This window comes from Sorex fumeus, unplaced genomic scaffold, assembly GCF_029834395.1.
Source record: "Sorex fumeus unplaced genomic scaffold, SorFum_2.1 ptg000063l, whole genome shotgun sequence".
Lineage (NCBI taxonomy): Eukaryota > Metazoa > Chordata > Mammalia > Eulipotyphla > Soricidae > Sorex > Sorex fumeus.
Genome location: NW_026606120.1, coordinates 73,255,323 through 73,279,865, shown reverse-complemented (window position 1 = coordinate 73,279,865; position 24,543 = coordinate 73,255,323). Strand labels below are relative to the sequence as shown.

Below are 24,543 nucleotides of genomic sequence, written 5' to 3'. Positions count from 1 at the left end.
CAGAAGTCAGCACCATGAGTTGTGGCCCTCAAAAAAAATTACGGTTGAGACTAGACATAATGCAATGGGCTGGAGCCGGTGCTTTACACTCAGGCAGCCCAGGTTTGATACCCAGTGTCACGTTTTCTGAGCATCACAGGTGTGGCCTAAAAACCAAAACAAAGTTTTTATAAGGGAGCATGTGCTCGATGCCTATCTTGACTTTGTGCTCACAGGTTACTCCAGTGATGCGGGTTGAACTCAGGCAGCCAGCTATACACAACATAAGTGCCTCAATTCCTGTTCTATCTCCTTCCATTACTCTGAAAAATGTTTGTAGTTAGAATTAAATTTGTTCTAATTGTGAGCTGCTTTGATACCCAGAGCCAGTCTGGGTTTTGGTTTTTTGGTCCATACCTGGCTGGTACAGGCCACCTATAGTTGCCTGAACCCCTGTGCTCTCAGGCCCAAATTATATCCATTTCATTTCAGACCTTTTACTTTGTTTCAGAACCTTTGCACAAAACTGTAGGAATATCGAAGTACTGAACCTAAATGGGTGTACAAAGACAACAGATGCGTAAGTATTTTGTCTCTGAAGGGTAAGTTATAGCTCCTGTGTATTATCTTGAAGTTCAGACTTTTAAATGCAATTGTTAGGTTTCATCTTGATTTTTATAAACTTCTTTTAGGAAATATATTTTTGAAGGAGAAAGCAACATTAGAGTAGGAATGGATGGCCTGCCATGTACCACCAAGGGCAGTTGCTACTGGGTAGCCTGGGTGATCCAAGGCACCACAGGGCCTGAGCAGTACTAGTTGGCCAAAGATCATCAGCAGCTTGCCCAAAAGTAAACAAATAAAGTAGGATTGAAATAAGAAGCTAACTTTTGGAAGCTGCCAAAATCTTATCTTCATATATAAAGTGAAATTTAAACACGGAATATGGGGCTATGGAGTGATAGCACAGCGGGTAGGGTGTTTGCCCTGCATGCGGCCATCCCGGGTTCGATTCCCAGCATCCCATATGGTCCCCTGAGCACCGCCAGGAGTAATTCCTGAGTGCATGAGCCAGGAGTAACCCCTGTGCATCACCGGGTGTGACCCAAAAAAGCAAAAAAAAAAAAATAAATAAACACGGGATATGTGGTGGCCATGCTAATAATCAAAAGCAAGTAAAATTTTAAAGGGCTGGATAAACAGTTAACGGTAATGGATTTTGTGAGCACTTTTTATGTATATTTGTCTGTGTCAGTCACAGTACAAAAGTAATAAACTATATGCTTTGATCCTTTATGTCAGAGGTAGAGTAGAGTAGTCGTAGAAGGTAAACATAAAACACAGTCCAAGAATCTATTGATAATAATGTACCTCAAAGAATATCAAAATGTTTTTTAAACAAATTGTTAAAACTGTTAGAATGGAGTAAAGACACTGCTGAAGCATGTTTTATCCAGGGAGGGGCCAGGATTATTCACTGACTCTTCCTATTCAAAAGGCCATCTCTAAGAGAGAGAATCTTCAGAAGTAAAAGACAGTCCAAGCATAGGTTACACGTTGTTTAACTTTTTAATAGGAGAAAGTATAAGACAGTGACTATGATTGTTCATTCTAATAGCTACTATTCTTTATGGCTTGATTAAGAATCTTACTATAAGAAACTAGTTTATAATCCCTTCCCAGCCGTCAGCTTCTAGTAGTAGTCCTAGATAAAGTACTTGTTTCTTTTCTCCTTTAAATACTTAGTGAAGATTTAGTTTAGGGGTGGGTTTGCACTCAGCCAACCCAGGTTTGATCCTGGCATCCCATATGGTCCAGATGTGGCCCCGAAACAAAAACAAAGAAAAGTTTAACTTAGAGGCCACAGTTGTTACTCAGCAGGAGAGTCTGTGTCTTGCATACACAGGAACTTGGATCCAGTCCCTGACACTGGGAAAAAAAATAAAAAAGCAGAGGCCAGAGTGATAATACAGTGGGTACTATTACAATGGGTAAGGGCCTTGCATGTAGCTGACCCAGGTTGGGTCTTTAGTACTACATATTATTCCCCCAACACCTGCCAGGAGTAAGTCCTGAGCACTGCCCTGTGTGACCCTAAAACATAATGAAATCTAAAAAGGAGTATATTTTGTATCTAGAAAAACAGCATAATCCTATACAGATTATTGTGGAAAACATGATTTTTATACAAGGCTGTTTTTACTGCTTCTGTAACATACTACATTTTTTTTAATTCTTTTAAAATTTGTTCCGAGGAACAAATTTGTTAGTGGAGCTGAGGAGTTAGCCTAAAGGGTAGGAATACATGTCCAGAATGCTGAGATCCCAGGTTTGATCCCCGACACCATGACACCATGAGGCACAAGCCACACCACATTGCTGGGTCCGTCAGCCCACATAGCCGGGCTGAGTGTCTTGGAGCATAGCCCCAGAACTCATTGCACTGCTTGAGAGCCCTTACCCCCAATAAAATCAGGGTCTCAGAGGATGGTTCAAAGTCAAAAGGGACTTATCTTGTAAGTGTTAGGTCCCAGTTGTGCACACTATTGGCTCCACTGCTGTCTTGTACCCCTGGCACTAAAACAATGTGTGATCTCTGGCACACAGTCATGTGTTTGCAAGCTTAAGTGTGCAGTCCTCTGTGAGCACTGCAGCTAAAGATGTGTAAGCACCACAGCCAGGTAAGTGACCCCTAAGAAGCCATACAACAAAACTGAAAGAGTCACACCCCACAACAAGTACCACTGTCAAGCGTGCCTGTCCACAGTCATCTCAGAACAGCAACAAGCGAGAGGACAGAGGGAGTATATATGTGTATATTATCAAACTGATCCCAGTAATATATGAAAAGAATAATAAATCATACCCAGCTTGAATTTATCCCAGAAGAACTGATTTTGGGGTCCTGAAAGATTGTACAGCATGTAAGGTGCTTGCCTTGCACACAGGCAACCCAAATTCAATCCCTGGCACCCCATATGGTCCCCTGAGCCCTGAGTGCAGAGCCAGGAATAAGTCCTGAGTACTACCTAATGTGGCATAAAAACAAAATAAAAAGATTTTATATCCTCATTAGGTCTAGAAAAAGCATTTTACAAAATTAAATGTTCAATAATAATAAGATCTCTAGGGACCAGTGTCTAATGGATCACTGGTAGCACATTCATTTTTTAAAAAGAATGACAGCTTTCTAAATCTGATTAATTACATGAGAAATCTAGAATCATATTTACTATTTCCCCTTAAGCTTAGGAACAAGCCAAGGATATCAGGTCTACCACAGATACTCATCACTGTCCTGGATTTACCATGCCAGAAGCACTACTAGGTGTGGCCCCCAAACCAAAATGAATGAATAAGTGTGTCTGGGTCACTTTGGTTGCTCAGAGCAACTGCCTAAGGTTCAATTCCCATCATGAAAGATAAGCGTCAAAGCAGTTAGGCTTGTTGAACTGTATAGCCAAAGCAGAGGTGAGATTAATTGCTCTATGAAATAAAGCATTAAAATCACATGGTCATCTGAATGTTATAGAGGTACTCTCTAAAATGGCCTTGAAATAATTCCCACCTCCTAGTATGTATTCACACCCTTGTGTAATCTCTTTCTCTTGAGAATGAACTAGACCTAATGGCTCATTTCTAACAATAGAACACTGCAAAAGACCTTTGATAACACTTTCAGAGATTAAGTTACAAAAGGACTAATTTCTGTCTTGTTCTACTTTTTCTCAGGACTTTGGCTCTGGGTAAGCAAGTTGCGTAGTAGAGGTCAATGAGATAGGAATTGGTTATTCTGCCTGTCTTTTGGGGTTTGGGGCCACACCTAATGGTGCCAGGGATTGGCCCAGGCCCCTGCATGTAAAGCTCTAGCTCCTGTCTGACCAGGAATTGTTATCTCCAGCCAATGGCCAACACGGACTTAAAACTTACCACGTGCCACGTGAGTGTGATAAAATTTGGATTTGAAGTCTGTCAACAGCCACTTAAAATGAACTTGGAAGGGAATCTGCACTCACTTAACCTCTGCAATGATAGCAGCTAACCAGTGCCTTCTGTGCTGCCTGAGCCTCTGTTCCTCACCCACACAAACAGATAATAGTTGTTTTAAGCTGATTTGTTTAATAGATAATTTGTCATTGGGTATAGAAAAGCATATGGCAGAATCCAGCATGCATTAATGATGAAAATTTTCAGTAAGGGGCCGGAGAGATAGTACATTGGATAGGGTGCTTGTTTTGCACATGCTGACCTGCGTTCAATCCCTGTCATCCCATATGGTCCCCGAGCACTGCCAGGAGTAAATCCTGAGTGCCAAGACCAAAAAAATAAAATGAGTATGGGGTGGAGAGATAGTGCAGGAGATAAACACTTAGCTGGCATAGAACTGCCTTGACTGTGACCCTGATTCAACCCCTGGCATCACATTTGGTCCCCTGGCACCACCACCACCCTGAGCACCATTGGTTAGAGCACAAAAACAGTGATAAACTGGAACAGGGATGGAGTTGGGCAATGGCTTCATCATTAAAGCACCTGCCTTGCAAGCTCATAACTGTCATTTAGATCCCTGGGCCACACATATGCTGAGTCTGAACCTGACAGTTAATGCTGTCTTTGATCCCCAGTGACAAATGGTTCCCAACAGCAGGACAGACAGGAGTGCATCTTCCCCGAGCAGCCGACCCCAGAGCTAGAGCGATAGTAGAGCGGGTAGGGTGTTTGCCTTGCATGTGGCCGACCCGGGTTCGATTCTCAGCATCCCATGTGTTCCCCCGAGCATCGCCAGGAGTGATTTCCTGGTGCAGAGCCAGGAGTAACCCCTGTGCATCGCCGGGTGTGACCCAAAAAACAAAGAAAAAACGGAGCATGATCCCAGTGAACACTGAACAGCATGCAAGCAGGGCCCCATTATAGCAGCAGCATCTATGATGGGGAGGGGGATGTTCATAAATTTTTAATTGATTTTGAAAAATAATAGAATACTAGGACAAAATGAGGATAAAAATAGATGAAATTTAAGAATATTGATAAACTTCAGAGTTTAATCATGGTGTATGTTCTCTATCCATTTAGTGTATATAGTTGAAAATTTCCATATTTTTAAATTCAGATAACTTGATCACTATTGGAAAGGGGCCCTTAATAATTTCAATACGGAGGCCTGAGTGGGGAAGACATTTCAGCATATGTAAAGGTTTGATCCACCTCATGGTTCCCTACGCATTGTTGGAAACAACCCAAGCATGGATGTAGGATCAAAAAAAAAGAAAAGTTGTAACATAAACAGTGATGCAGCGGCTTCATGATACAGCACAATGCCTTATATGTGTGAGGCCCTGCATTCTCTGCCCAGCACCACATAATAAAAAGGAAAGTAGGTCATAATAATACTTACTGTATTCCAGTAGAGTCTTGTCCTCTATACGTTGCATAAGCCCCCTTTTTTTTTTGCTACCATCCACCAGGTTAAAGAGCAGAGATGGCGCTTTACATCTGTCTCACCACTTCTGAGCGTTGTGGGATTCTGACATTTGCCAGACACGTGTAGATGTCTTATCATCTGTGCAGTACACCGTTATAGCTATTCGCATTTTCAAATATGCTTCAAGCCCCACCTTCTCATATAAATCCTCATGTGCAGTAGCACTGTTTTTTCATGTACATGACCCCTGCCTCTTCCTCAGCATGAAAGGTCCTGGGGTTGATAGCACTCTGGGGATGGGAATATTAGCAGCCCCTATATGTAGGCACATATTTAATAAGCAGCATGTATGATAAATTAAGGATGTGTTCTTACTCATGTTCTCCTTTTTCCATTTTCAGTACATGTACTAGCCTTAGCAAGTTCTGTTCCAAACTCAGGCACCTTGACTTGGCTTCCTGTACTTCAATAACAAACATGTCTCTTAAAGCTCTGAGGTAAATCATCAGAATGTCCAGTATTCTGAACAGATTATTCATTTTTTAATAAAGTTGGAAATGAAGGAGACTTGTGGATGAATATGTATTACACTTCACAGTAGACCTTTTGTTTAACTGGTTGCCCAAGTAACCAATTGTATTCAGTGAAATAACTAGGGTTTTTGAATGGTAGTACAATTGATACATGAATGGTCGGGCTTTTATCTGCAAAGGGGTCCGGGTTGGGGGGAAGGCTCATATCAGTTTAGTGTTTAAAGTACCGGGGGTTAGCTACTTTGATCACGTAGAACCCATCTGAAAAGCTTTTCCTGGTCATCTCCTGAGGGTCAAATACAATGGATAGGGCCTTTTGCCTTTCATGTGATCAACCCGGGTTTGACCCTCAGCATCCCCTGAGAACGTCCAAGAGTGATTCCTAAGTGCAAAACCAGAAGTAACCCCTGAGCATTGCCAGGTATGACCCAAAAAGCCTATATGGTATTGGAGCCAGAGCCAGTGCAATTACTAATTGCTTGCACATGACTGAGCCTGATTCAATCCCCTGGGGAGGGGGGTGTTTCCTGCCCCCAAGCACTGCCAGAAGTCAGCCCTTAGCACTGGCAGGTATGGCCCACAAACAAAAAAAATAAATAAATAAAAGAAGTAGGATTTAGTTAAGTAGATTCCAAATGATCTAAAACTGATTTCTAATGGGCACTGGTGGAGGGATGGGTATCTGATCATTGTATAATTGAAACCAAAGCACAAAAAATTGCAAATCTACAACTGTAAAAATAAAATAAAATAAAGGGAAAAAAAACTGATTTCTAGACTTTGTGGCTTTGTGATTATTGAACACATAATTATCTAAGGCTCTTTGACATGTACATTAAAGGATATGCTTAACACCATTCATGATTTATCAACTATTTTCCCTTAAATAATATCATTTATTCAGAAAACTTGGGGCCAGAGAGATAGTACAGCTGGTAAAGCACTTGCCTTACACTCAGCTGACCCAGGTTTAATCTCCAGCCCCACATATGGTCCCTGAAACCCCATTAGGAGTAATCCCTGAGCATTACTGTGTTTGAACTGGTCCTTGTATGATAGGTGCCAACGCCACAACATTGATAAATCAGCTTTCATGTATGGGAATGTCTTATTAGTCTGTGTTAAGCAGAAGTATGTATTCTGTGGGGGAGAGCATGGGGTAATATTCATTCCCTGACTAGCCAATAAAATAAGATTTTGGTACCTTTTGAATTAGATTTAGTTACATGTTTGTTTCATTTTGTTTTATCCTAAGTGAGGGATGTCCACTTTTGGAGCAGTTGAACATTTCCTGGTGTGACCAAGTGACCAAGGATGGTATCCAAGCACTAGTGAGAGGCTGTGGGGGTCTCAAGGCCTTATTCTTAAAAGGCTGCACACAGGTAATACTCCATGTAGTGCTTGTTAAAGGTAGGAAGCTATGAACTTCATTAGGCAACAACTCCAAGATGTTGGTTTGAGGGATATGTAATTGTAATGAATCTTAGACCAGAGCAACTTGAAATTAAAGTGTGTTCCTTAAGAGGTATAGACTGTGGGGCCAGAGCAATAGTACAGCAGGTTGGGTGCTTGCCTTGCGCAGGGCCAACCTGGGTTCAACCTGGATCCCCTGAGCAGCAGAGTCAGGAGTAACCCCTGAGTATCACCAGGTATGACCCAAAAACCAAAAAGATACAGACAAATTAACAACTGCCCAAAAATAAATGTTTCAAGGGAGACAAAATTCTGGTCATGCAACATAGACTAGAAAGGTTATTGTGCAATTTCATCTGGAAAAAAAACTTCATCTGTAAGCAAATAAGATTTAGTCCTGGCACATTACATGAGTTGTAGGTCACTACTAGCTTTCTAAAAATGCATCCAGAATATGGCAACCTATATTTATGTTGATGCTTGTTTCCTCCCAGTCACTTTTCTAATAGAAATTTTGTCATGGAAAGTTTCATTTTCCAGTTGAAGAGATAGTACAGCAGGTAGGGCACTTGCCTTGCACATGGCGAACCTGTCGTCAATACCCCATATTGTCCCCTAAGCCCTACCAGGAGTGGTCCCTGAGAGCAGAGCCAAGAGTAAGCTCTGAGTGTCACTGCATATGGCCCAAACCCCTCTTTCCCCACCCAGAGAAAAAAAATTTTTTTCTAATGCTCTTGGTGTTTTGCTGTGGAAAAAAACTATTAACTGGAAGACTAGTCAAGAGTAGGTTTAGAACTGACTAACCAAGAGAGGCAAGACTCTTACTTTATTAATGATTACTTAAAATCAGAATTTCACTGAAAATCCCCTTATTCTTTTACCATGGCAAAGATGGGGAGGGGTTTCATTGTTTGAAGCATAGCTTTGGACATGATGCCTTCAAACAACAGCTTGAGCTTCTGGTTATTTATGGAATCTTGGAAAATATTGATTGGAGTGCATCGTTATAATCAATGACTTGCCATCTGTTCTTGGTACTGTACACATGGCACTAATCTTCCAGCATCATATAAGCTGAGTTCCTTTCTCAGCTCCTGCTTCTGAAGTTTGTTTTTAAAAATTCTTACATAGTATAAAAAAGTGGGAATTATTTTACCTTCATAATTCCTCGGCAAAATGTCTCAAGGCATATTTAACTTACATAGGAGTTGCACAAACAGTAGGCAGTGTTTATCTTCTTGATTTAGTGAATTTTATGTGGTCAGAACTGGTTAAATATACTGACACATTAATCATATGAATTACACCATAGTTACATGAATCACACCAACTACTCAATTGTTTCTAGTTCGTTTTTTTTTTTGAAATTTGTTGGCTGTATTTTGAATGTGTATTACACTTTAAATACTCTTTAAAAGGAATGTCTGAAAGTAAAAATAAAATAAAAGCAATGTTAGTAATCATTTTCTCTCTCTCTCTTTGATCTTTTAGCTAGAAGATGAAGCTCTCAAGTACATAGGTGCACACTGTCCTGAACTGGTGACTTTGAACTTGCAAACTTGCTTAGTAAGAAGCCTTTCCCACAACTCTTCAGTATTAGTAATTAATTTTTCAAGTTGTACTTCTAGTTCATGTTAGCTGTGATCAGACTATCAACTTTTTTGTGTCTGTCTCCAAACTCCTGGATCTCACCAAAACTATTCTATTTAGCAAAAAATTTTCTAAAAGGGCAGAGCGTTAGCACAGCGGAGAGGGCGTTTGCCTTGCATGCAGCAGACCCGGGTTTGATTCCCAGCATCCCATATGGTCCCCCGAGCACCACCAGGAGTAATTCCTGAATGCAGAGCCAGGAGTAACCCCTGTGCATCGCCGTGTGTGACCCAAAAACCAAAAAAAAGAAAAAAAAGAATTTTCTAAAACTTTTCAAGGTCCTAAAAGGTTGATAATACACCGTTAAGTATTTTTGTCTTGCCTAGAAAAATTACATAATATATACTGCCTCAGAATGAAACACTGAAAAAAACCATTAACAAGGTTTTCCTTCTTTTTGCTAAGTTTTCATCATATGCCCTAACCTTCTAGTTTGGTCATAAGAAACTTGAGAGTTTTAAAGGTGAATACATAAAGGGCTGCATCTTATGCAATTTTAGCAACCTCACCTTCCAGAATTTGAGAGGTAATTATGATAATGATCTTCCTAGGAAGCTCCTGGACATAGAATTAAAGGGATGGAATTTCTTTTCCTTTTAAACTGCCTTTTCAGTTCTGGTTGTTGTAATCGCTAACTACCAGAATTTGCCTAATTTCATTTACAGAAAAACTACTTGATCTGAAGGATAGAGCGTGCATAACTATATAACTATTATAAATGCTTCGCATCTTATAGTGCTAGGAAAACACTGTTCTTGGTCCTCATCAGACTTTTTTTATGCATGCAGTTACATATTTGTAAATAAGTATAGTATTTGTGTATATGTAAAGTACACATAAGTAGTAGATACTATTCATAGTTTGCCATTTGCCATTTTTATTTCATTTCTTTGTATTTTGTAACACAGATGCCATTGTTCTCTTAATAAATATGCATGCTTATTGGTCACTTTCTCCCTTGACCTTTCAGTTCTCTCTGTTCAGTGATGAACAGTACATCATGTTTGAGTGGCTTATATAAGTAGTTCATGTCTTCTCTAGCAGATTCTCATGACAAATCTGCATCTGCTTAGTACCATCCATTTCTTACCTATATTTTATTATAGTTTATAATATTGAAACATTCTGATTTAAGTGGTGAATTAAAATTTAGAGTTTATTTTTTCCCCATTGTCTATGCAACCTAAGTTTGAGTAAAAGATCACAAGAAGGGGCTGGAGCGGGTAGGGCGTTTGCCTTGCACGTGGCCAACCTGAGTTCGATTCCCAGCATCCCATATGGTCCCCTGAGCACCGCCAGGAGTAATTTCTGAGTGCAGAGGCAGGAATAACCCCTGTGCATTGCCAGGTGTGACCCAAAAAGCAAAGATTAAAAAAAAAAAGATCACAAGAAAACTTTTATTTTGAGGCTTAACACAAAATTACTAAAACTACCAGGACAGGTTCAAGTTCTGATCAGAGCCAACATGTTAAGATGTTTATTTGTGATATCTTTGTTTTTTAATGTGTTCTTTTTCATTTTAACATGATTTAAAACTTGCAAAATAATTTGAATTGGAAATAACTGAAAAAATGGGGTTTTAAAATTATAAATCTAAACTGAATGGACCTGTAGTTGATAGAAAATTTCAACTTCATCCAATTTCTGTTTTCCCACTAATGAGATGTCAGTATCACTTTTAAGTTTGTAAATATGTTTATACTATTAAAATACTGCTGTTCTTATCTGTTTTCTAGGTTTAAAATCATTTAATTGAATCTACACCATGATGAGCCCCATGCTGTTCCCAGTCCCTTTAGGTTAAAAGAATTCCATTGTAGCTTCCCTTTACATCAGAAATGAGCACAGATTCTCTTGCAAACTAAAACAAAAGGAACTGGAAGGAAGAAACAGAATGTGTTCGTTTTCTTTTAGGTCTGCTCCCTGATTAATATAAATCTGCTTTTATTTCTTTTTGGTGCTTATTTTGACAGAGGTAACTTTTTTTTCCTTCTTTTTCTTCTGCTAAGTCGCTAATATCTGGGGTTTTTTTTGCTCTTGTTTTGTAGCAAATCACAGATGAGGGTCTTATTACTATATGCAGAGGGTGCCGTAAATTACAGTCCCTCTGCGCCTCCGGCTGCTCCAACATCACAGATGCCATCCTGAGTGCTCTGGGTCAGAACTGCCCGCGGCTTAGGTAAACATTTCTTACTTAGCTCAAAATCAGGAGAAAGGAACGGAGGCAGAGGCCTCCTTTATCCATATTTATTCCGTATGATTTGGAATTTTTTATGTAGACACTACAAGGCCTGTTGTCAGCCTTCATGCTTTGTGCCTCATTTAATTACATATTAATTAGTCTGACCAAGGATCAGTAAAGGTAAAGGTAAAGGCCCTCCTGTTGATCGTCGATTTGCTCGAGCGGGCCCAGTAACATCTCCATTGGAGACTTTGTTGTTACTGTGTCTGGCATATCGGATACTCTCGGTAGCTTGCCGGGCTCTCCAAGGATCAGTAGTACCCTTTTTATTTATTATTCATACTAAGAAAGAAATAACGTTGGGCTGGAGAGATAGTACCATGGGTAGGGCGCTTGTCTTGCATGCGGCCTACCCGGGTTCGATCCTTGGTATCCCATATGGTCCCCAGAGCACAGCCAGGAGTGATCCCAGATGTGGCCTCCTCTCCCCCCGAAACATTTCATTACTTAAAAAATACAGGCTTTAGGGGCTAGAGCGATAGCACAGTGGGTAGGGTGTTTGCATTGCACGCATCCGACCCGGGTTCGATTCCCAGCATCCCATATGGTCCCCCGAGCACCACCAGGAGTAATTCCTGAGTGCATGAGCCAGGAGTAACCCCTGTGCATCGCCAGGTGTGACCCAAAACGAAAAAAAAAAATACAGGCATTTTTCCTTGTTAATATTTTTATATATAATTCTTTAAGAAAAAAATTTACAGTCCACTTATGTCATTTATATTGTAGTAATGACATTAGTATATAGCAAGGAGTATTTGAAAGGAAAAACAGCTCAGGGTCAGAGAGAAAGTACAGAGGTTAAGGTGTGTACCGTGAATTCAGCTGGTTCAGTCCTGGCAGGACATTATCCTCTAAACACCACCTGAATGGCTCTAGAATAAACCAGCCAAAGCATGTGGCACATGCTTTGCATACTGGCAGCCCAAGCACTGCTGGTCACCTAAGCACCTCGCCAAGAGTAGACCCTCAGTACTGCCAGGTATGGCCCACCAAAAGAAAGAGAGAAAGAACAACCCTGCAGAAGAACTGTTTTTGTGTTGATGAGAACTATTTTGTGCTTGACGTTTTAGAGCAACTCATATTTCCATATCAGAGGCTGCTCCTATCTGTCTAAATATGGGACTGGCTGGATATTTATTAAGAATGTTATGTTAAGGGCCAGAGAGGTAGTACAAGAGATAAGGCACTTGTGTTGTACATGGACACAGCAATTGTGACCCTGCTTCAAATCCCCAGCACCACATATGATACTCCTAAGCACTACCGATGTGCCCTTTGCCTCCACTCCCCCCCAAAAAACTGTATTGAGGACTTAGGATGTACTTCAGCAGGAAAGCATTTACATCTTCCATATTTGAGACCCTAAATTCAGTTCCCTACACGCATGCCCTTTGCCTCAGCCCCCTACCAACAGCACTGCTAGTATCACCCTGTTATCCCCAAGCACTGCTGGGACTTTGGCACTACAGGATGTGGCCCTGAACCCTCTGGCACTGGCTTGGAGTGATGTCCCGCCTCCCCTCCCCATCTACCAAAATGCTGTTAGTATGTACATGGTATCAAACCATATTCTCAAAGAGAACAAAATACACTATGTTTTGTAATAAATAAGAATGATCTTCTTATAGCTTACAAAAAAAACCAAAACATTGTACTTGTGTGTTGGACATTAGCCATTGTTTTAGGTGATTTGCAAATATTACCTTACATACCCATTGTATTGCCATAAAATAACCATTGCTATAGTCTCTGTATTAGAGATGAGAAAACCAGAGTTCAGAGACTTGACCTGTATCTCAAACCCTGGCAGTTTGATTATAGAATTCTTGTAACCACTTCTTACTGTAATTACTGTAAATAATATTTCCTTGAAATCTTTTTTGTAATCGACCACCTGGCCATGTGCCCAACCGTAATTATAGGAAAACAGTTTGACTACAGCACGAAATTACTTAGTAAATCACAGACTTGCTCAAAATTAATGTCAGAAACCTATTGTAGAGAACTCTCAGCCACTCGAGGTAACCAAACTCATCTCTGAAAATATTATTCATAACCTTTTTTCTGTTTTATAGGACTTAGGGGATCCAAGAGATAGCACAGTTGGCCTCATCTGTACTTTGCATGCAAGAAGGCCTAGGTTTGATCCCTGGTACCCCTGGTACTTCATGTCCTCAGGCCCAAGCAAAAAGCAAAAGAGCTGGGAGTAAAACCCAGTACTGCTTGTGTGTGGCCCAAAAAAAAAAACCACAGGAAAACAAGAGACCTCCTTCATAGTTCATTTTATTGTTAAACTAGAGAGGCTCTTGAGTGATACACAGAAGTGTGGTAGTAGATAATAATTCACATTTCCTAGAACTTTTCTCTAGGAACTTTTCAACTAATTTTAGTTGACAGTGACTACATATTTTAACTTTAGTTTTTTTTCACTTGAAATTTAAAAGCAAGCGTGTTTTGATGTTTTGATGCCACCAAGCTTTTCACAGAAAAGCATGACTTTGGTTCCCAGTGCTGCGTTTGGCATTGAGGCTGATGTTTTGCAATTTCTAGATAAGAGAATGGCTGCTTACTCAGGTCCCTCTTTGCTGGGCCTGCATGGGAGTCCATGAAGGAGGCAAGAAGCTTCAGAATATCATCTCATTGTATGGAATTTTGTACTTCGGACAGACCTATGCTTAAGCAATTCCTTGATAGCATTTTTAAAGCTACATAAATGAGTGGACCTGCATGTAAAACAGAAAAAGAGAATAACTCAAAAAGGGATGAACTGAAACAAGAGTTTTTTGTCTCCATTTGTTTTCTAGGAGCAGGCTGCCCTCTGGGGCTAAGCACAATGCCATCGGGAGGGCTTTCAAATGCATTTCTCTTGCATTTGGCATTAACTACAAGCCTTCCTTAACACTCTTCTGAGCTCATCAGCCCTCCCGGTATTCACAGGACCGCTTTAAGGGTGACTCCATGAAAAGGAACAGCAAGATCTGTAAACAGACTTGTTGAGCTATGACTGTCATTCTGTATTATATAGTAGTCCTTAGAAATGAGGTTGTTTTTTAAAATTTTGCAGTTTTACTAACCCAGTATCAGCAAACAGGGGCCTGACTTTCACTTCTTGTTTATTATTTTAACAGAATATTAGAAGTGGCAAGGTGTTCGCAGTTAACAGATGTAGGCTTTACCACTCTGGCCAGGGTAAGTATTTTCTCCGTGTTGGTTTTCTTTGGGATTACATTTGGAAATTGAACTTCAAAGAAATGTAGACTACACCAGATATGGTTGATGGTAAGGGTGTGAAGAACTTCTGTGTAGCTGTAGCTACAGGCCTGCTGATGCCAAGAAGAATATAAATGGGGGGAGGGTGGAGCGATAGTACAGCAGATAGGGCATTTGCCTTGCACAATGTCAACACAGGTTCAATTCCCAGCATCCCATATGGTCCCCTGAGCACGGCCAGGAGTAGCTCCTGAGTGCAGAGCCAGGAGTAACCCCTGTGCATCTCTGGGTGTGACCCAGAAAGAAAAAAAGAAAAAAAAAAATATATATATATATATAAACTGTTGAGGCCCAAGAAAGAGTACAGCAGGGAGGGAGCTTGCCTTGCACCCAATCAACTCAGGCTTGAACCCCTGCATCGCACCACCAGGAGTGACACGAGCACAGAGCCAGGAATAAGCTGGGTGTGACCCAAAAACCAAAAAAAACTGATGGGGCCAGAGGTAGTGCAGAAGGTAAGACACTTGCTTTGTATGGGTCTGACCCCAGTTTAATCCCTACCATTATATATGGTCCTCAGAGCACCACCAGGATTGATCACTGAGCACAACTGGATGTGACTCAAAAACTTTGTTAATTAGTACAGCAGATAAGGCATTTGCCTTGCACATACCCAACCAGGATTCATTTCCCCATCACCTCATAATGATCTCCTGAGTCCGCTGGGAGAAAGCCCAGAGCACACAGCTGAACATTGCCCAATACTGCTTTGGAAATGCCAGTACACACTGGAGAATGTATATTAAATCTGAATGGGGACTTACAGTGTTCTGTGAAAGAAACTTAACATGGTTATTTGATGTTTATTTTGTGAAACAAAATAATATCAAGAGGCAACTATAGTTGATTTTTAAAAAAGAGGTTTTAAGTTTTCTGGGAGGGCCAGTGCAATAATACAGCATGTTTATTGCCTTGCACATAGCAGACCTGAGTTTTATCCCCGGCATCCTGTGTGGTCCCCCAAGTCCTGCCAGGAGTGCAGAGCTAAGAGTAAACCCTGAGCACAACTGGGTGTGGCCTAACAAGAAAACAAACAAAAAAGAATGTTTTCTAGGACCAGTGAGATTGGCTGAGCATACACTTTGCATGCAGGAAGCCTGGGAATCTAACACCACTTGGTCTCCCCGCGTAAAACCAGCAATAGCCACTGAGCCACAGATAAGAGATTTTCTGTATATTCCAGCAGATTGAAATAGTTGATGTGTTGGGCTGGAGTGATAAAACAGCAGGTAGGGCATTTGCCTTGCACATGGCTGACTCGGGTTCAATCCCTGGCATTCCAGATGGTCCCCCAAGTACCACTAGGAGTAATTCCTTCATGCAGAGCCGGGAATAACCCCTGAGCATTGCAGGATGTGACCCAACAAAGCAAAAAATTGAAAATTAAAAAATAGTTGGTGTGGGCTCAGAGTCATGGGACAATAGTAATATTTAAAATCATGTTGTTTGCCCAGCAAGATTGAACTTTACTTTTAAGCATTTTGATAGAATATTTATGTTGGGATGACACATGGCTAATTAAATGAGACATAAAATTTTCCACTATTCTAGATAAGTCATTTTTATTAAATTAGCATCAAGAGGATTTCTGTATTGGCTCAGTTGTGGCGGTTTTTGTTTTTTGTTTTCGGGGAGCAGGGACATACACTTCCATGTCAGGGCTTACTTCTGGCTCTCTGCTGAGGTATCACACCTGGTGGAGCTTGAAGTGCGGAGATGGAGTGTGATAATGGAGATCAAACCAGGGTCAGCCACTTGCAAGGCAAATGTATTACTCACTGTTTATTTTTCTAACCCTTAGCTTGGTGTTAATGGTCAGTGAATTTATTCTTTGGATTTGTAAGTTGTATAAAGCATTTCACATAAAATGTGGAACAGTTGGACCAGAGTGATAGAACAGCATGTGGCAACCTGATCCCTGGCACCACATATAGTTCCCCTGAGTGTAGCTGGGTGTGGCCCAAAAACAAATCAAAAAGCGAGCGAGGTATGGGGTGGGGGATAATTGAGATAATAATTTCAGTGAGTAAGACCATTTAAAATGGAATGATACAGGGGCTGGAGCTATATAGTACAGTGGGTAGGGCGTTTGCCTTGCACGCGGCTGACCCAGGTTCAATTTCCAGCATCCCATATGGTCCCCTGAGCACCGCCAGGAGTAACCCCTTTGTATCACTGGGTGTGACCTGAAAAATAAAGCCAAAAAAATTAAAATTAAAAAATAGATAAATAAAATGGAATGATACAGAAGTGGCTATTTGGATAGCACCAAATCTAAAATGTATAATATCTTATCAGTACATTTAATTGTCTATACTGTAATGTTCTCTAATTTGTAGAATTGTCATGAGCTTGAAAAGATGGACCTGGAAGAATGTGTTCAGGTAAGATTGTGAGTTTTTAGTTAGAAATGCATCATTGCAAATTCTTAACCGTCAGAACAGTGAGTCCCTGTCCTAGTCTCTCATTCACATTATAGCTATATCTTCCAAGCATACCAGGAAGAAGCACTCATTTATGTTTAGAAACTAGGAAAATAAGGGGCCAGAGTGATAGCATTGCCCTTTTTTAACTTCATTCACCGACTACCTTACAACATTAGCCCTGGAACCCAATCTCTCTAGAAGCAGGCTTTCAGTGCAGCGGACTGACCACATAACGCCATTACCAATTCATTGTCTTTTGAATGTTCCTAAATATCTGTGTCCCTTTTCCAGTGTTCATCCTTCTGAGTGTTGTGCACCTTCCACTGTTGTGTTCGCTTTGGGTTGTTTTGTCCTTGTGAAACTACTTGATTAGTCATTTTGGAATTGGGGAAGAATTTGAAAGGAAACCCTGATTTACTCTGAGTTATGTTCTTCCTGAATGCACCAGATTCCAGCAGTCCCTCTGCCACCCTTGGGAAAGCAACTGATGCACATCCTCATTCCTGAGCTGGGAGGTGCCTTCTAGGCCAAATAGCTAAATATTTGAAGGGGTTCCAACTTAAAATAGTTTTTCTTTTTTTTAAACTTATTTATTTTTTGCTTTTTGGGTCACACCCGGCGATGCACAGGGGTTACTCCTGGCTCTGCGCTCAGGAATTACTCCTGGTGGTGCTCAGGGGACCATATGGGATGCTGGGAATTGAACCCGGGTCTGCTGTGTGCAAGGTAAATGCCCTACCCGCTGTGCTATTGCTCCAGCCCCTAAAATAATTTTTCTTCTGGGAGTGTTGTCTTTGGATTATTCTCTGTGATGTGTTCTAAGATCAGGGAAATTCCATTGAAACTGACTTACAGGAGACAGATTTTGATTCTTAAAAATAGGAAAGCAGGGGCTGGGGCAATAATAATACAGCGGGTAGGGCGTTTGCTATCTTTTCTCGTTGTTGTTGTTTGGGTCACACCCAGTGATGCACAGGGGTTATTCCTGGCTCTGCACTCAAGAATTACTCCTGGCGGTGCTCTGGGGACCATATAGGATGCTGGGAATCGGACCCGGGTCGACCGCATGCAAGGCAAACACCCTTCCCACTGTGCTATCTCTCCAGCCCCTAGGACTTTTATCTTGCACACAGCCGTCCCAGGTTCAATCCTTGGCATCCCGCATGGTCCCCCAAGCACCACCTAGAGTAGTTCCTGAGTGCAGCCTGAGCACAGCCAGGTGTGGCCTAAAAACAACAAAAAGGGAAAGCAAAACTTGGAGCCATTCAGAGATAACGTTTTGTGTTGAAACCCAGCCTGGATAGGTTCTCAGAAGAGGTTCAGATAGCAAATAAGGATTTCAGCTAATTTGCCATTGTTACTTGAGAATTCTGAAGACGTCTTGAATCTAGCTGCTTAAACTCTGGGTCCATGACTCTTTCTGGGCTTGCACATAAGAATGTGGGAGCCATGAGAAGTTGGGCAGCTGGATGTTTTCTGAATGCATAATTGAAAATGGACTCATAGGCAAACATGGTATGAATCCAAATTGATCCTGACAGCACTCGCTAGTGTTGCATTTCTTGGAAGAAAAGCAGTCACAAGCAGAGAAAAGTTTTGGAGTCATAACTGAAATTAACTTGTGTTTCTTTTAGATTACAGATAGCACATTAATCCAGCTTTCTATACACTGTCCTCGACTTCAAGTATTGGTGAGTTTACAAATTCTATGTGGTTATTAGATTTAATCAAATCTTAGTGTTATTGTGGTTATTAGATTTAATCAAATCTTAGTGTTATTGTGGTTATTAGATTTAATCAAATCTTAGTGTTATTGTGGTTATTAGATTTAATCAAATCTTAGTGTTATTGTTAACTTAGTTTTCTCTAAAGATCTGGCTACCATTTTGGAAAAGCATATTTCTCTGAACTCCTAACTCACAGGTGAACAAGGAGAAAATCAGAGATAGGAACCGGAAAAGTTAACTTTTTTTTCTTTTTAAACAGTTTTTTGGTTTGTTTGTTTGTTTGTTTGGGGGGTCATACCCAGGTGTGCTCAGGAGATCATATAGGGGTTCTATGGATCAAACCCTGACAGGTCAGCAATATGCAAGGCAAGCGTCTTTACCTGCTGTACTAACTCCCCCTATTAAATGGTTTCTGTGTTAGTAATCAGAGGCCAGAGAGATAGAACAGCATGCCTTGTTAGCAGCTAACCTGGGTTCCAAACACCTCTTGCATCGCATTATGTTCCCTCGAACCCCACCAGGTGTGGCCCCTTAGCACAGACCTAGGAGTAAGCCCTGAGCCCAGATGTGGCCCCAAAACCAAAAAAAAAATTAATAGTAATAACTAACATTTAGAATATGAGTTGGCCCTCTCCGTGAATTACATTTGATGCTGTTTATATTTCCAGATCTCCAAGGGCCTAAAATAGTTGTTTCCCCTTTGCACCATGTAAACCAATCAAGGTTTAATTAAGGGAGTTCTCTTCTGTTGCACTCAGTGCTAAGAGCTAGCATCCTGGCTGACTCAAGTATCTCAACTCATTTTTGCTGTGTTCATGGCACACTACTGTCCAGAATTCAGTCAAAGGTTCTGAGTTTCACGAGGAATTAGGAAGTCAGGGACAGTTGGTAAGGTGAAAAGATTAATATAAAGAGATGCCTATACCTATTAGCCATAAGATTTGTCTGCTGGGTAGAATTCCATTTCCCTGGCAGTGAGGTGTGAGAGTGAGCGGTAGGGTGGAAATGGGGACGTTGGCATCAGGGGGTAAGGAGGGACCCTGAGACAGTGCTGGTGGGGAACATGGAGTTAGAATGTTGTAGTATAAAAAACTCTGTCATTGACAATATTGTATTATTGTAAGTCACAGTGACTAAAACATTAAAAAGAAAAAAATTTACTTGCTTGGGCATACCAGTATCAGTATCAGTTATTCAGTATTCAGTCCAAATTCTAGGATATTTTGTGCAGCAAAAGCTTTAACCCCATTTATCCCTGTAAAAATAAAATGGACTGATTTTTAGGAGCAAGGGGGTTATCATTTTTGAGGTATTTTGTAGTTCACAAAATATATTTACATTAATTCACAAAATATATTTACAGTCATAGAAATGTAGGTCATTAACTATGGCGAACCCCCAAAACTTAGTTTGCTTAGTTTGTCTTACTGCATGGACCAAGCGATGGCTCCATCTATGTCAAAATGGCCAAGAAGTCTTTCCTCCTTCATGTGGGCCACTGGATGGAAGAATGCTATAAGCCATTTCAGTGTCCTTCCTTGCTCTCTTTGGTGGCAGAGCCTGTCTCACTGTGAGCTGATTACAGACGATGGAATTCGTCACCTGGGGAACGGGGCCTGCGCCCATGACCAGCTGGAGGTGATCGAACTAGACAACTGCCCGCTAATCACAGATGCATCCCTGGAGCACTTGAAGAGTTGTCACAGCCTTGAGCGAATAGAACTCTATGACTGCCAGCAAATCACACGGGCTGGGATAAAGAGACTCAGGGTAAAGATGGCCGTACCACTTCCCTGCTCCCTCTATTTCTCTACACCCTTCCCTGTATTTTTTTCCCCCGTCATTTTCATTTTTGTCATATTTATGTTTCTGTGATTTTTATGTTTACCAGAATATTTAACAAAGAGGGAGAAAGAGGAGATAGTTTTTACCTGTCTAGCCTTCCTTCCCTTGAGACAGAAAGCACACGTCAGATTTTGGTTCTTGCCTCTAATGAAGGAATAACAAGATACTTTGAAGGCTTTAGTTTAGTGTAGTTCTGCTGTCCTTTGCTTTATATTCGATGTCTTTGTGATCAGCTTTTCCTGAGGTTCTTACTGCAACCCCCAGCATTGCTTAGGGGGTCACTCCTTTGCTGGGGACACCATGCAGTGCCAAGCACTTGAAGTGTGTTGACAGCATGTAAGGCAAGTACCTTAACCTCTTAGGCTGCCTCTCTGGTGGGTGTTCTTGTTTTTTTTTAAGACAACAACTGAGGGGACCACAGAAATAGTACAGGTCACCTTGCATCATGCTAACTTGGTTGAAGCCATATACCACCACTTACGGCTGAGCACTGCGGGGTATGACCTCCTTCCCTCCCCCCAAAAAAATCAGGTTTTTTTTTTTTTTTTTAACTTTAGTTTGCTGGTTTGTTTGGTTTTTCCTGCACAGCTGTGCTCAGAACTTACTCCTGGCTCTGCACTCAGGGATCATTCCTGGCAGGGCCCAGGGGACCATATGATGTGCTGGGGATTGAACCTGAGTCAGTCACGTACAAGTCAAGCTCCCTTTGTAAACCCTCTTGCTTTGTCCTCCAGAATGATTTTCACTTTTTTCTTTTGCCCCAAAATTTGGATACATCACATATCCAAATGACCAGAAGATAGATTGTCAGCAGGAAGGGTATAAAAGTCTAGACTCATATCTGTATTAGCTTTTTTTTTTTTTTTTTTTTTTTCGCTTTTTGGGTCACACCTAGTAATGCTCAGGGGTTGTTCCTGACTTTGCACTCAGGAATTTCTTCTGGCGGTGCTCAGGGGATGCTGGGAATCGAACCCGGGTCAGCCGCATGCAAGGGAAACGCCCTACCCTCTGTGCTATCACTCCAGCTCCTGTATTAGCTTTTTAAGTTAGTTACCTCCTTACCATCAGCTGCTTTAAAAAAGAGAGGGAAAAAAATTAGTCATAGGGCCTCTGCGCTGCTGAAAGAGCATCAAACCTCATCTAGAGTTACAGTTGGCTCACTTCCTCTTCCTTCTTCACACATAAGAGGACTGAAAGCGTAACTGCAGTGGGGAGGCCTTGCAGCCATAATTCTTCTGTATCAAAATAGAGGCTCAGGTTGGCCAGACCCTCTTCTGTGGCCTATTTCACCAGGCTTCTTGGACTGGCTGGCTGACAGGAATTTCCGTTTTGATATCCTTCTGGAGTCTTGATCTTCCTGTCACTTATTGCTTTCCCCATTATAGAGCAGCTATTTATGTGCATGAGTGGGCCTCTGTTCCCATCTTTGTGTCCTATCAGAGCTAACATTGTGTCTTATATGGTACTAAGAATTCAGAAACTAGAGGTCAGACAGATAGTACAGTGGGTAAGGCTCTTACTTTGCAAGGTTCAATCCCCAGCACCCCATTTGGTGCCATAAGTACCACCAGGAGTGATCCCTGAGTACAGAGCCAGAATTAAGCCCTCAGGTGTGACCCAAATAAAATAATTTAGAAATTAGAGGCTTGTTATTAAAAGAGATTAATGAGGGTCCTGAGAGATAGTGTAGCCAGTAAGGTATTTGCCTTATATGCAGTCAAACCTCAGCACCCCATGTGTCCCCTGAGCACCTCCAGGTTAATTCTGCAGTGCAAAGCCAGAAATAACCCCTGAGCATCACCAGCTATAGCCTAAAAAACAAAAGATTAATAAGGGAGCCAGAGTGATAGTACAACAGGTAAGGTGCTTGTCTTGAAAGTTGCAGACCTAGATTCAATCCCTGAACCACATATAGTCCCCCAAGCCCACCAGGAGTGATCGCAGAGCACAGAGCCAGAGTAAGCCCTGAGCACCGCTGGGTGTGACACCACCACTCCCCCCAAAAAATCGGCTATTGTCCACAATAGAAAAAATACCTTAAGTCTGTATTTTTTTATCTAACTACATGAACACAAACTATAAATTCTCTTGGAATAAGTTAAAGAGATTATTGTGAAGTTTTCCCTTGGTTTTATGATGAATCAGGTATCAGAATTATGTGATTTAATTTGGTCATTTAAACCAAATTTAATTTTTAGTAATTTCTATGTTTTGGGACCACACCCAGTGATGCTCAGGGGTTACTCCTAGCTCCGCACTCAGGAATCACTCCTGGCAGTGCTGGGAGGACCATGTGGGATGCTGGGGATAAAACCACCAGTTACAGCCAAGTACAAGGCAAGCACCTTACCCACTATTGTATCTGGCCTCTAGAATAGCTTACAATGCAGATTGCAGCCTGGCCTCTCAACATCTTCCTGGTACCTATCTTATGCTCTCAAGCCTGTTCTGACTCTCTGTGGCATTTCTTATTCCTTTTTTCTTTTTGTTTAATTTTAGGGATCACTCCTTGTGGGGCCTTGGGGTACATATGGGGTGTTGGGGATCAAACCTGGGTGGGTCGTGTACCAGGCAAGTGCCTTCCTTGCTGTGCTGTGGCTCCAGTTCTCTCTGATGTTTCTGAAAAGCTGCACTCCTCTTTTGTTGGCACCCTCTCATAGTAATGTCTCTGTCTTGTTTCAGACCCATTTACCCAATATTAAAGTCCACGCCTACTTCGCACCTGTCACTCCACCCCCATCAGTTGGGGGCAGCAGACAGCGCTTCTGCAGATGCTGCATCATCCTATGACAGCGGTGGCGGTCAACATTGTGAACTGAGTATTTAATGGAACTGCAGAGTTGCCGTGGAGTCTCCAGAGGAAGCAACCCAGTGTTCTGGGCAAGGGTTACAAAGTGAGGGCAGTGTCCAGATCCCCAGAGCCACACACACATACACATACCCAGCCTCAGCCCTACCCACTCTAGCTCTGTGACCAGGGAACGGAAGTCTGTGCTGCCTTTATCAAGTGGATTGGTAAAACTTACCCATTCCCATTGGCATGCCTCGAAGAAAACCATAGGCAGAGGAGAGGGCCAGAGGCATTCCAGCAAACCCAGTGTTACTGCTAACTGTGGTTTCCTTATTTTCTGGAAAGGGTTCTTTGTTGATTTTGGAACAGCAACCACAGTCTTCCAGGGTAAAAGAAAGCATAGGAAAAAAAACAACAAATGTTGCATCCAGGGACCAGAAAGAAAATTTCTTTGCATCCTATATGTGGTAGCCACCCATTGTGAGGTGACACCAGAGCTTCTGTGCTTCCTTGTTGCCACGCCAACATGCTGAGCATGCTCACAAAGAAGGCTCTTCCATTCCGCCCCATGTGTTCTTGGAGTGTTTGGCCCAGAGGCTTCCTGAATGGTCACATTGAAATCACTGTGGTCCAGAGGTGATGCTCGGTCGCGCAGGTGGCCACTCGCTCTCTGTAGCACATTGTGTGCCTGTTTTGCGTTCTTTGTTGCCCCCTCCTGCACTTTGTTCTGTCTGTCACCTGTCCATGGTCTGCTTACTCACACTCAACTGTTATTCTTTTGTTGTTGTGTTTACAGTTTGCATTTGGATGATTAGTTGGGGTTACCAAACATTTTTAAAAAGAGACATTATCAATAAATATTTTTTTAATTCTGAATCTTACCCATTAGGGGACCCTGCCTGAATCTTTGCCACTCTAAAGGGAAACTCTTAACAAAAGCAAGGAAAGTTACAAGAACATATGGATCTAAAACTCACTGATAAAAACAAACTCTGCCCTTTGGTTTTTGCTCTATCTGTGATACACAATAATACGCATGATGTTCTCAGTATTCCCTTGCACATTTTTCCTTCCTCGAGACTTCATAATAAGGAAAGAGAGAAACGCATTTTTGGTCAAGAGTGCGATGGCAAATCTCTAGACTGCCCCTGCACACCCAACCACCAGTGCTCAGGCCTGTTTTTCCCTCTCTAAGTGTGAGGCAGCAGCTTCTTTGATTTGCAGCTGAGATGTTTTGCTTGAGCA

General features: G+C 41.6%; 1 protein-coding gene across 1 annotated transcript in view; it reads left to right on the top strand.

Annotated features, from left to right (window-relative positions):
* Positions 1-24,228, top strand: part of FBXL20 (F-box and leucine rich repeat protein 20) — an 81,859-nt gene extending 57,631 nt beyond the window's left edge. Inside the window, exons 6-15 of the mRNA XM_056128033.1 lie at positions 491-559; positions 5,803-5,898; positions 7,190-7,316; positions 8,839-8,913; positions 11,046-11,176; positions 14,368-14,428; positions 16,849-16,893; positions 18,570-18,626; positions 20,220-20,432; positions 23,190-24,228. Coding sequence (XP_055984008.1) covers positions 491-559; positions 5,803-5,898; positions 7,190-7,316; positions 8,839-8,913; positions 11,046-11,176; positions 14,368-14,428; positions 16,849-16,893; positions 18,570-18,626; positions 20,220-20,432; positions 23,190-23,297 — 982 coding nt within the window. The 3' untranslated portion in view covers positions 23,298-24,228. The remainder of the gene's footprint in view (positions 1-490; positions 560-5,802; positions 5,899-7,189; positions 7,317-8,838; positions 8,914-11,045; positions 11,177-14,367; positions 14,429-16,848; positions 16,894-18,569; positions 18,627-20,219; positions 20,433-23,189) is intronic.
* Positions 24,229-24,543: the final 315 nt, after the last annotated feature.